A 14,060-nucleotide genomic window follows, 5' to 3' on the forward strand; every position below is an offset into this window, starting at 1 on the left:
CCTAGGTGTTTTACAGCTTCAGGTCATGTTTAAGTCCTCAATTCTTTTGAAATGATTCTTGAGTATGTTATACGGTAAAGGCCCAATTATATTCTTTTACATATTCTTCAGGTTTTTCGATCTATTTGTTGAACAACTCTCTACTGTGAATTCTTGACACTGTCAATCCCACTTAATCATGGTGCATAATCCTTTTAATATGGATTTGCTAGTATGTTGCTGAGGATTTTTGCATCTATATTCATCCCAGGTACTCACCGGCAATTTTCTTTTCTTTTTTTTTCTTTTTTTATTGTTGGTCGTTCAAAACATTACATAGTTCTTGATATATCATATTTCACAGTTTGATTCAAGTGGGTTGTGAACTCCCATTTTTACCCCATATACAGATTGCAGTATCACATCAGTTACACTTCCATTGATTTACATATTGCCATTCTAGTGTCTGATGTATTCTGCTGTCTATCCTATCCTCTACTATCCCCCCTCCCCTTCCCTCTTCTCTCTCTACCCCCTCTACTGTAAATCATTTCTTCCACTTGTATTATTCTACCCTTATACCTCACTTCAATTTTGTATAACCCTGAGGATCACCTTCCATTTCCATGCAATTTCCCTTCTCTCTCCCTTTCCCTCCCACCTCTCATCCCTGTTTAATGTTAATCTTCTTCTCATGCTCTTCGTCCCTACTCTGTCCTTGGTTACTCCCCTTATATCAAAGAAGTCATTTGGCCTTTGTTTTTTAAGGATTGGCTAGCTTCACTTAGTATAATCTGCTCTAATGCCATCCATTTCCCTCCAAATTCTATGATTTTGTCATTTTTTAATGCAGAGTAATACTCCATTGTGTATAAATGCCACATTTTTTTTTATCCATTCATCTATTGAAGGGCATCTAGGTTGGTTCCACAATCTTGCTATAGTGAATTGTGCTGCTATGAACATCGATGTAGCAGTGTCCCTGTAGCATGCTCTTATTAGATCTTTAGGGAATAGACCGAGAAGGGGAATAGCTGGGTCAAATGGTGGTTCCATTCCAAGCTTTCCAAGAAATCTCCATACTGCTTTCCAAATTGGCTGCACCAATTTGCAGTCCCACCAACATTGAACAAGTGTACCCTTTTCCCCACATCCTCGACAGCACTTGTTGTTGTTTGACTTCATAATGGCTGCAAATCTTACTGGAGTGAGATGGTATCTTAGGGTGGTTGTTTTGATTTGCATTTCTCTGACTGCTAGCGATGGTGAGCATTTTTTCATGTACTTATTGATTGATTATATGTCCTCCTCTGAGAAGTGTCTGTTCAGGTCCTTGGCCCATTTGTTGATTGGGTTATTTGTTATCTTATTGTCTAATTTTTTGAGTTCTTTGTATACTCTGGATATTAGGGCTCTGTCTGAAGTGTGAGGAGTAAAGATTTGTTCCCAGGATGTAGGTTCCCTGTTTACCTCTCTTATTGTTTCTCTTGCTGAGAAAAAACTTTTTAGTTTGAGTAAGTCCCATTTGTTGATTCTAGTTGTTAACTCTTGCGCTATGGGTATCCTATTGAGGAATTTGGAGCCCGACCCCACAGTATGTAGATCATAGCCAACTTTTTCTTCTATCAGACACCGTGTCTCTGATTTGATATCAAGCTCCTTGATCCATAATAACTTAGGTTCAATGGTATACAAAAATTCTACACTTTAATTTCCCCTACCCCAAAACATATTTTATAGTATTTTTTTGCAATTTCCATCTATTAATATTGTGAATCTTTTAGTAAGTTTTAAAATTATACCTATTTTTGATAATTTTTTAACTTTTATATTATTCTTAAGTGATTTAACTACCATCACTACAGTTACAGTAATTTTTATTTGTCTCTATATTTACTCTATCAATGGGTTTCATTTTTTTTTCTGCTATCTTGTTGCCATTCAGCACCCTTTGTTTCAACTGGAAAAACACCTTAGCATTTCTTATAAACCTTTCAGCTTTTGTTTGGGAAAATATTTTTCTTTCATTTTTGAAGGGCAGTTTTGCAAAGTATGATATTCTTGGTTGGGTTGGGTTTTTTGTTTGTTTTCCCTCTTTTCACACATTGAATATATCTTCCCACTCCCATCTGGCTAGCAATTTTTCTGCTGGAAAAACTAGATAATCTTATGAGGATTCCCTCTTATACAGAAGAACACTGCTTTTTCCTTGTTGCTTTCAAAATCTCTTTAATTTTTGACAATTTGGTTATAATGTCTCTCCGAACAGATTCCTTTGGATTTATTTCATTTGGTGTCCTTTGGCCTTTGGATTTGGATATCTAGTTTCCTCCCCAATTTAGGAAATTTCTAGTAATTATTTGATTAATTTCAAGTTCCCCCAACCTGTTGAAAATAAATGCAAATCAAAGGAATAAACTTTGATTCTTCATTTCATCTCCTTCTGAAATTTCTGTGATATCCATATTGATCCATTTGATGTTATCCCAAATCTCTTAAGCTTATTGTTTTTTATTATTTTTTCCTTTTTTGTTCCTCTAAATTATTTCCATGACCCATCATTGACTTTTGTGATCTTTTCTTCTACTTCATCTAGTCTACTATTGTCATCTCTCAGGAATTTTTTCAGTTTAGTTATTTTCTTCAGGTTCATGATTTGTTTAGCACTGTTAAAAATTTTATCTTCGTTGAAACTTTCATTTTTTCATGCATAAAATTTTATTGATTCAATGAGTATCTTTATGAGAGTCATTAGCTGTCAGGTAAATAAAATAAATCTGTTTCATTGGAACTGGTCTCAGAAGAATTATATTGTTATTTTGGGGGAAATTTGTCACATTCCTTACTTTTCTTTAATCTCTGTGTTGGTGTCTGGCACTAAACAAGATCATCTCCCAAGCTTCCCTAATTGCCTCCCATAGGAGAATTTCCTCACCATCAGCCTGGCTGAAAACTCTGAGAGCCTCTATAATTCTATCCCTTCCTATAAAGAAGCAGGCAGTGGTGATTTCTGTCTGTTCTATGCTGAGCCAGTCGGTGTAGCTATGACATCTATCAGTCTAAACCACCACCTTGGTTCCCCCCCTATAGCCAGATGTCAGACTCATCAGAGATTTAAGTCAGTAAGACAGATACTAGTTTTTAGGTATTCCCAGAGAAGTGGTAAATTGAACATAGGGATCAATTCTTTCCATCATAAGAGGCAAGCAAAGAGAGCTGGGATTTTTTTTTTAACCTGCTGTCTCTGTGATAAGTAGAGAGAGAATCAATGGTTTTTATCAATCTGAATTGCTGTCTGCATTCTCTCCTGGACTTATAGATTATGTCAGACCCTTCAGTACTTCAAGACAAAACCCAGTCCTCTGGACATCCATTTGAAAAAGCTGGGGTGCTGATATATGATCAAAGCCCTTCCATCCCGTGGGTAAAGCTGAGGACTATGAATCTCTTCTTTGTCATGGAGTACTACATATAGCAGGATCTCTGGTGAAAGGTTATACTGAATTTCCTTACTGGCTTTGATGAAAGATTTTATGTTCTCTGAGGGTGCAGAAACCTTTTAATTAGCTTATTTTTAACAAAGAGAATCTATACATAAACTATGGTTGAATCAATGTTTGTGAAGAAAAAGAAGGCCCAGCCTTTCTACTCTGCCATCATTTATATATATATTTAAGTTGTAGATGGACACAATACCTTTATTTTATTTATTTATCTTTATGAGGTGCTGAGGATTCAATCAAGGGCTTCACATGTGCTAGGTAAGTGCTTTACCACTGAGCTACAGCTACAACTCTCTATTCTACCATCTTGATGATGCTATTATTTTCCATAATTGTCTTTTTGTGCATCTTTGTAATTGAGTTGTCAATTTTATAAATGCCTCATAGAAATAACTTGCAAATTTTTGTTTTTGAATCTATACTGGAAATAAGGTTTAGTAAATATTTTCTGTAATTGAACAGACAGTAAATATTTAAAGCTTTCCAACTATAATCTCCAATAAAACTTTAATTAGAACAACAAGAGACAGGTCAGACTTATCCCACTGGCTATAGTTTAGCAATGACTGATTTTGAACAGTTTATATAGTCCTGAGATTATCCAGTATTTGAAATTTTAGCAAATTTCCCTTGCAAAGTCATCTAGGTCTGGTGTTTTGGAGTAAGAATAATAATTTAATACCTTTCTAATTTTCTTAAATTTTCTATTTCCTTTGGTTTTAATAATTTTTTTTGGTTTTGATAATTTTCCTAAGGAATTATCCATTTTACCTAGCCTTTTAAACATATGTTTTGAGCTGTGTAAAATAATTTAAGTGTTTAAAATTTTCCATTGTTATAGTATAAATCCTCCATGTTTGCGTTACTTAGTGTATCTTCATTTTTCACTATTTTTATTGGTTACATATTTTATGCCCCACTAAATGAAGTAGTATGTTGATTAAAATTAGGAGAACTAATTTAGGATCTGCTTTTACTTTTACCTTTGTCTCTTTTATTTGCTTTTGCTTTATGTTCTTATTCCTTTTTCCATTTTTTTGTGTAATAATAAATTTTTGCATTTTAATTTACAGTTTTCAGTAATATAAATATTAAAAGCTATAGGTTATTTATAGCAACTAGTTTAATTATTTCCCATGGATCCTGATATGTAAGCATTTACTACTGTTAAAGGTTATTACTCTTAAATTTTTATTTGTATTTTATATTTGTTTATATTTGGTTAATGAAGAGTTTTAAAATTTCCAAGTACAGGGAATTTTTTAAAATTTTTAATTATTGTGTCTCTCTCTATACAAAATATACAGTTAAGTGTATTTCTGTGGCTCTATCCACTGTGACAATTTTCTTTTCTAAGATTATTCAGGGTCACCCCTAGTGGAGATCTAATTGAGTAGTCGTCTGTGTTTAGCTAGTGCCAATTAATCATTGGACCTGTATAGGAAGAAGGCGTAAAGTCTTTATTTTTCTGTGAGTTGGTTTTAAATGTTTCCCTCCCATCTCATCCCATGAGATCATCTATGTAGGTTCAGAGAAATACATTGCTACAACAGATCGGCTTCTTTTACATCTAATTTACTCATGTCTTTTGGACAGCTCAACAAATGACTCCTCAATGTACTATTTTTCCCACCCAATGTTAAAACTTAGTGAATATGACAACATCTACTTCATAAAGGACAGCTCAGATTACATAGTCATTTAATGTCCCATGGTTCAGTTTCTACAACAGAGAGTAGCTACTATGACCCACCTAGTGGGCCTTCCAATAGAATAGTCTTACCTACCAGATACATTAAGCTCTATCAGATCTATGAAATTATGGATTCCAAGTAGGGTGGAGGCAAGATAGCTTGCAAAACAGCTGTAAGTTAGTAAAGAGGCCCCTTTTTCTCTAGGCTCTACTTAAAATTGGCATGCATTTGGATGACCTAAAAATTCATTCACAGCGATAATTTCAAGAGCATTATATTCTATTATCCAAATCCCAAAAGGCCCACAAATGTGACATTTTGTGGTAGGAGTAATAATTTAATACCTTTCTCATTTTCTTAAATTTTCTGTTTCCTTTGGTTTTAGTGTTGATAATTTCCCTAAGGAATTATCCATTTTACCTAGCCTTTTAAACATATGCTTTGAGCTATGTAAGAAAGTTCAATAAGAGGACAACAAGTAAGTAAGAGGAAGTACAATAACTTATGTTTTTACTTAAATGAGATGTCCTTGTAAGCCTCAGACCATAAATTTAAAAAAATCACAAGCAGGACAGTCTCCTGACTCTATGATTTATTTTTCACCCTGTGACAGATAACTCTTACGAGGTATATAGGCACTTGCAACTTTTGCTCACCCATTTTGTATTATATAATCATCAAAGGGAATTTGTGTGCTTTCAAAAAAATGTCCAGATAACCAAGATTCCTCAGGATTATATCTTAATGGAGATTAAGAAAAATAGCGTAATCTGTGGAAAGATTGTAAACTTATATGACTGTCCCTTCTTATAAAATCAAGCTGATGTTGATATTTTCTGATGATGATTATTGATAGATAAAAAAAGATTTTACTAAATCAGTGTATATTAAGTACCACAGAAGGTGCTGATCTTCACCCATAAAAGTATCAAAAACAAGGCAAATGTCATTGAAGCTATCACTTGACTAATTTCACAGTGGTTTACTATTACCAACCTAGATCCATGTTGTTTTTTGGCAAACCCCCAAACATTCAGGAAGGATTTATCATTCCTGAATGACCATTACCATTTTATCGTTCAAGTCTAATTTTTTCATCTCCCTCAGAGGTGCAACCTTGTTTCCTAAAATAATCTTGGCAGAGGCAGGCAGGAATTTCAATTTTCCCTTCCTATTACAGCCCTAATAACAATGTCAGGAAACCAATACAAGGATTAACTCAGTTACTAAGCATATCTGTCCAAATTATACATTTGGAAAAAATGGTTGGGTGTATTTATACACCCAGTGGATCTACTGTGAGCTTTTTCTTGAGCCCAAACTCCATTTATCACCTGATTACTTAGTTCCACACACAGTTAGTCCCTAACCAGAGGACAACTATGCTTTTTGGATCTCCCAGTAGGAAGTCTGCTCTGACTCTATACCTATTATCCTGAAATAATAAATAGCTGCTCCTGCAAATGACTATAGATATTCCTATAATTCCTATATGTGCTTATGAGGGAATTTCAGGATCCTTCTTTAGAGAGAACTGACTGCTCTTTTTAATCAGTTGATTCTGGATCTCTGAACTCACTTGTATCTGAAAACATGATGAGATACAATAATTTTACATTTTGGTGGTGAATATCAAAAGCTAAACTTCTCTTGATTTTTTTCTAATTATGCAAATCAAACAAAATTCAAGTAAGCTGGTCACCTAATTCTGCTCCTAGAAACATCATCACGTATTTGTTATTATCACAGAGTTCACGTTTTCTACTCCAACTTTGCCACCTGTTATGGTAATTTATATCCACACTGCCAGTTGGTTAAATATTGCAACCTGGCCTCTATCTATCCATAATATTTAATCCTCATAGATTTATGGACACTGGCTCTCTGCCATTGTCTCCTACTGTCAACAAAGGCCTAAAAAGGATAGTCACTACCAAGTCTCTCAAAGATACATACATTTACAGAATATTTCTCATTAAGTTACATAGGGACAGTGTCCTTAGGCCTCAGAGGGAACATAGTCATGAAGTAAATAACCAGGGAAAACACAATATATTCATTTTAAAATTACCATCTCCCCAAGTCTTCTGATTCCTTCTTTAATATTATGCTAAAAGTTTCTGATATCTCTATTTACTATATGGCTTTGTTGAGTCCAGGCTTCAAAAAGCCAACCCAGAAAATTACTAAGACCAGATAAAAGTATCATTGCCAAAGTATTAAATTCCACATCATGGGTGAGTGCCCCGTTGTAAATGAACTCTCCTCTATGTGCCTCCACAAGTTCAAACTCTCAAAAACCACTCCCAAACAAATTCCCTTGGTGACTGATAGTATTAGACAGATCCTAAATTCTTTTGGTGGAATTATACTTCTTTCATGTGTGGTCTATTTGTTCATAGAGGAGGACTTATGTCTCTCTGTTAGGCTGTCCTGAGAGGTGATTCTGGTTATTGGCCTGAGGGTAATAACATTGAAGGTGGTCTTACAAATATAAATAATCATCATCATGCAAAGCAACTAACTCAAGTGAAGTCATTACACAGTCTCCCAGAAAAGAGAAACTCTTCTCCCCCAGAAATGGTAAAACTGGCACCTCTGTTGGTCAGAAGAAGAAAAAGAAAGGACACAGAGAAGACAGTCTTGTGAGGATAAAGGCAAAAATCTAAATTGGAAGAGGCAAGGAAAGATTTGCCCTTAGAACCTTCAGAAACAGTGTGGCCAACAAACACCTTGATTTCAGACTTCTGGACTCCAAAAGTAAATTTCTATTGTTTTAATTCACCCACTTTGTGGTAATTTGCTATGACAGCCCTATAAAACCAATACACCAAATGTTAGGGTGATACTCTTTCTTTATCGAGGCTCTAACTTAAAAAATTAGACTTCTCAAAGCTATGCATTTGGTCTCCTTATAAACATACCCTGGATCTATTTTTAACATTGATTCCCTAAATCAGTAATTAACTTCTGATAAGATGTAGGCAGAATAAAAAAACTACTCAAAATATCAACAAAACATAATCCTCAAAATCTTCAGATACAGTTTTTAAAAAAGAAGGCATTTTTACCCTCAAATGTGTATCTTAAGATTCGGCAAATGACCCCAATAAATTATTTTGTGAGATAATAAAAAGAAAGAGTAAATAACTTTCTCCAGATGTAGTCATAAAGATATACAATGATAGCTGAAGAGTCAGGAGATGTTCCACTGTTGTCTTTGAAGATGGAGAAAGGAAGCTATACACAGCCTCTGAAAAGGAAAGAAATCATATTCTTTTCTAGAGTTACCTAAAGGAATGCAACCTTGCCATTACCCTGATTTTAGTTCAATAAGACTTCTGTGTTAGACTTCTGGCCCAGAGAACTGTAATATAATATATTTTGTTGTTTTAAAAACTACTAAATTTTTGATAGTTTATATCAGTAATAGAAAATTAATACAAGTACCGTCACAGAAAGCTATTTTATATCATTATTACAATTATCATTGCCCTCATATAAATTAAGTGCCACAAGTGCTTATCTCCCATCATCTTATCTTTGGAGCAGCCTCTCATCACAGCTAATATCATAAGAAAAGGTTCAAACAATTGTGATGTGACTATGTGGAAGGATCCAATACCACTCTGCTTGGCACAATCAACAGATTATTTTATTTTAGAAAGGATACAATTCAACTCCAAAATTACATCCTGAGAGTCTACAATTTAGAACAGGACTCAATAAACTTTTAATGTCAAGAGTCATATAGTAAATATTTTTGGCCTTGCAAGCCATGTAGTCTCTGTCACACATGTTCAACTTTTCTCTTATGGAAAAACCGCAAAGACAATACATTAATGGAGGAACACAATTGTGTTCAAATGAAACAACAACAACAACAAAAAAAACAGCAGGTAAGATTTTTGACTCATGGACTATAGTTTCTAATCCCTGACATATGGTAATTAGTATCTTAACCATGGTTCTATAGAAAAAAGCCTGAGACAGACTTAGGAGTTAATATTTCATGGAAAAGCGCAGTCCTAGTATTGCAATATTAAAAGAAAAGCAAACTAAAGCAAAGAAGCAACAGTAAGATAACTCATTATCACTCTATTTCATGAGAAGAAGCAGAAAAGATAGAGGTAGTCACTTAGCAGGTATTTCATCAGTATGGACTTACAGGATGTCTCTGAAAGTTTATATTTAAAAAAATGATTCAGAATAGCCAAGTGAAAGGGAGGAAAAGAGGAGGAATTTATTTTTGCCTCTTGTCTAATACCGGTCAATGATTCTCCACAGGAAGTTCACATTCCCCTCACTTCAGAGTCATGTCATCCCTTTTAGCAACTATTAAGGAAGCCAGATCCCAGGACTTATGTTGTGGCACATCTTCCAGAACCAATGAGAGGAGCTGGAGACTCTGGGTACAGCTAGTCCATTTCAGGAAGCAGTACTGTATGAAGTTAATTAACCCTGCAAAATCCTGAGGTAAAGCAAGCAGCCAAGGGTTTGGGGGATAAGAAAAGTAGAGAGAATTTGAAGAGACATACTCATTACTATATTCAATACTGGTATTTCAGTTCAAGAGCTCCCTTTTCTGTGTGATAGACTAATACACAGTTTCTTTATAAATGATATCTGGGGAGAAAGATGGTTCATCTGCTGATTCTATGATATTATTTCACCTCTGTTAAACACTTCTGTGGAACTTTGTTCTTTCTGTAACTTTACCATCAAGCCTCTGAGGGAACCTTGCCCTCCCAAGTTGAATTTATCCAGAAATGCAAAAAAAAAATTTTAAATTAGACAATATAATAACATATTTTACCAAATTAAACAATTAAGGGATAGTCAAATCAATACATGTACAAATTCAATACCATTCATAAATTAAAAGAATATTGGAAATAGGTGAAAACATGAATGTCGTAAAATCAAAGAACAGCAACAAATATATTAATGATGAAATATTGGAAGCATTTCCTGTGAGGTTAAAAACAAAAGAAAGTTCCCACCAAAGCCATTTATATTCAACGCTACACTCCTAACTGGGGCGGGGGGGGGGGATGAAAAGAAAGAAAAAGGAAAGAAAAGAAGAAACAACTTTATCACATTTGTTATGCTTTTATGCATAGACTATGGCAGAGAATCTAAAGACAACTATTAAAAACAAAACATTCAAAATATACTTGAAAAAAAATAGTATTTTATACACTAGTAAGAATCAATTAGTATCAAACTGGTTTTAAGAAAAATTAATTAGAGCAATCACTCTCTAAGGTACATAGAATTAAACTAGCAAAAGATACCTAAGACTTATGAACAAAAGTTATAAAGTTATAGAAAAACAAAAATAAATATACAAAACAAAAATAAATATATGTTCATGGATAGAACAAACATGCTAAACGTAAATTTTCTCTCCATGTTCAAATTTCAAAAAAAATCTCTACTGGATATTATATGGAGCTTGATAAACTGATCCTAAAATCCATATACAATATAAAGGGTGAGAATAACGAAGATAACTTGGAAGAAGAAAAGGGACCAGCTTACCAATTATCAAGACATTTTGTAAGTGACTACAACAAATAAAGTGTGTCACTGATACAATAGATAAATAATGCAATAAAAGAGAAAACCCAAATGATCCACCCTCAAGATGGAAATTTGATGTGTGAATGAAGAGTCTTACAAGTCAGTGGAAAATAGATTCAATAAATGACAAAAGTATATCCCTATATCAAACCAACATAAAATAAATTATATATAAATTTTAAAACTATTTATGAAATGTAAAGGCTTAAAACTGATTAAAAAAAGTAGGGTTGTATTTTTCTCAGGAATGGAAAGATTTACTAGACACTAAAAAAAAGGTATTAATCAAATGAAAGACGGCTAAAATTGAATACATTAAAATCAGAAACATGGGCTGGGTTGTAGCTCAGTGGTGGAGCACTTGCCTTGCTTCTATGAGGCATTGGGTTCAATCCTAAACACCACATAAAAATAAATAAATTAAATGAAGGTATTGCATCCATCTATAACTAAAAGACAATTTTTTAAAAAAATCAGAATTTTTTTTAAAAAATAATAATGATAAAAGATGGAAAAACTGGTCTATAAGAAGTAAAATGAGTTACTCAAGGTTATGTTAGTAAGTAGAAGTGCCATGATTCAAATAAATTGCTTTTTGATGTCAATGTTCATTTATTTTACATTCCTTTTAATTTATAATTATACAATTATCATACATTATATTCTTTCATGAAAATTGAATAATACAAGGAAAATAGAAATACCTTTTACCATTTCCCCCAATTCTAATTTCCAATCTATTCCCTAGATTTGTATATATCCTTTCAGGCTTTTATTCTTAGGCTTATGAATATAGAAAAATATAAGTGCATTGTTTTAGTGGTTTTATACCTAACTGCTCAGCAACTTTTCTCTTAAAAAGATGTCTTAAGGAGCTTTCCATTATATATGTATCAGCATTCATTTATTCAATTTTCTATTAATAGACCTTTAGACTGCTTTAAATATTTTGTCCCTTAAGGCGCATAAACAGTTTAGAGATCTCAAATAGATTTTCTATCTCATAATGAATAAAAAACATATATGTTTAAAAAAGTTGATGATGCTATGTTTCCCATAATGGCATATATATGTATTATTTAGTGCCTTTTCCATTACTTGATATTACTAATGTTTTTAACTTTTAATATTTTGTCAAACTTGATGGGGGAAAATGATACATTGTATTTCCCTAATTGTTAGTGAAGCTGTTTCCTCCTTACTTCCAAACACTGCTTTCTACAGGTAATAAATAAAAATATCTTTCATCTTTTTAACTCTTTTCTAGCATATTGACGTTCATATTTCTAAGTATATTTATATTGCTATTTCTTGCCTTATTAGACATTACTATTGATTCTTTACTACAAATGATGAAAATTTAATACAAGTTCTTTATATATTCTGCATGTTCATTATTTGCCTATTATATGGGAAATATTACCTCCTAATTTGCTGTCAATCTCTTATTATGATCATCTTGAAAATTTTCATCCTGAAAACTTTTAGGTTTTATGTGTCCCTACTCCATAGTAATAATCTACATGCTATAATTTCCTTAAAATACTTTATGACCTATAATTTTAATGTTTATGTATTTTCTACTCTGAAATTTATTTCTTTGAGCAGCATAAGATAGAGGTTTACTATTTTTCTTCAAAATGGCTAGTCAATTCGTCAAGATTGATTATTTAATAAGTTAATTATGTATTCAAATACCTTCTCTAAAATGTACAAAACTTCCCAAAATACCTGAACCATTTCAGGAATCTATTCAGATCCATTGGTCTTCTAGTATATCATTGCACCAATATCACACTGTACTTTTTTTTCAAGAATGGAGTCTCTTAAAAACTTTCTTTCTCTCATGAATTTTAAAAGTATCTTGTGAATTCTACATAGTACATAAACTCTGTTCACACCTAACTGGAATCTATTCCATTTATGGATCAATTTAAAAAGTCCAATGTTGATATATTGGATGGACTTGCTTTTCAGATTTAATTTTTGTAGGATAACTCATTATTGTAATAAATTTAAGTCAGTTTCTATTCTTAAAAATAAACAAAAATCAAACCTACACTAAATAATTTATTCATTTTCTATAGGATTTAATAAAAATTATGCACTTAAACATAGTACTTATAGTGGTAATGATGCTTTAGATTCTTTCATGTTATCTACTTTGTTTCCTTCCCATCAAAGGCAAGTTATGAAATAATCAAGATGAACAGGATTATTTCTGTACTCTGATAACATTTTCTACATTTTCTATAATAGTACTTATTTATGAAATCAAAATTGGCTAATTTACATTATTTAACGTTGGTCATTTATCACTGCTAAACTTTAATAACAGAGACAAATGACATTGATAATCATAAGTTTAAGCATAGAATATTTGAAAATGAAAGCTGTTTTACATGTTACCTTCCTCAAAATTCCACGAGTATTTACCAAACTTAGCTTTAGGTGAAACTCAAGACTTAATTAAGAACCATAATTAGCACAAGTAATCCATTCACTCATTCATTTATTAGCTCATTCATACAGTCAACAAATTTTAAGTTTTAGATTACACTGAATGTTATGAATGCTAGATATTAGACATGAAATAAAAATAAAAAAAATCTGTTCTCAAGAATGAGTAAAATAAAAATAACAGTATTGTACTCACTTTGCCTTCATCTCTTGGGCTATCACTTAAATGTACAACAGGACCTGGATGAGTCTTGGTGGACCTGTTAAATCAATTCAAAACAGCAATCAAAAAATAAATACTAAAATACCTGACCATTACACACTGAATAAAGAAAATAGATTATGATGGAATAAACTGACAATATTCTGTGATTAAAATGAGATTAATTGAGTTTTTGGTTTTTTTCCACAAAGTTCTGTTCTTTATCCTATTAATGCTTTTGAAGTAGTTGTTATTTTTTAAAAATCAGATTTAAGAACACTGATCCACATAAAAATGGGACTTTTATTATCATATTATGATTAAATTGGCATAATTTTAAGCATCCATGAAAGATTCTTCACAAAACAATAAAGAATATTTAAGTCTTAGATATTATTTGGAATCAGAGAAAAGGGCCAAATTAATTAATTCTAATTCCCCTAATACTGACTCCTCAGAGTGATCCATAGGAATAAATACAGATTCATTAGACATTGATAAATATTTTTAGTGGATTCATTCTAAATTTTCTTATCTATACATGGAGAGAAATAGCACTGACCACCCTAGATAATTGTGAGGATTAAAATTATATTCATATAGGATAAGAGTGTGGCTCAGTGGAAAAGTACTTGT

At 32.5% G+C, this 14,060-nt stretch overlaps 1 protein-coding gene across 14 annotated transcripts in view; it reads right to left on the reverse strand.

Annotated features, from left to right (window-relative positions):
• Stxbp5l (syntaxin binding protein 5L) overlaps positions 1-14,060 on the reverse strand; it is a 326,815-nt gene that overhangs the window by 222,013 nt on the left and 90,742 nt on the right. For all 14 annotated transcript variants that reach the window (XR_013436856.1, XR_013436855.1, XM_078044143.1 and 11 more), the window contains one exon: positions 13,419-13,482. Coding sequence is in view for 12 of the 14 variants with exons in the window: in XM_078044143.1 (XP_077900269.1) it covers positions 13,419-13,482 (64 nt within the window). In the remaining 2 variants the exon portion in view is untranslated. The remainder of the gene's footprint in view (positions 1-13,418; positions 13,483-14,060) is intronic.

The sequence above is a fragment of the Ictidomys tridecemlineatus genome, chromosome 3 (assembly GCF_052094955.1).
Source record: "Ictidomys tridecemlineatus isolate mIctTri1 chromosome 3, mIctTri1.hap1, whole genome shotgun sequence".
NCBI classification, from domain to species: domain Eukaryota; kingdom Metazoa; phylum Chordata; class Mammalia; order Rodentia; family Sciuridae; genus Ictidomys; species Ictidomys tridecemlineatus.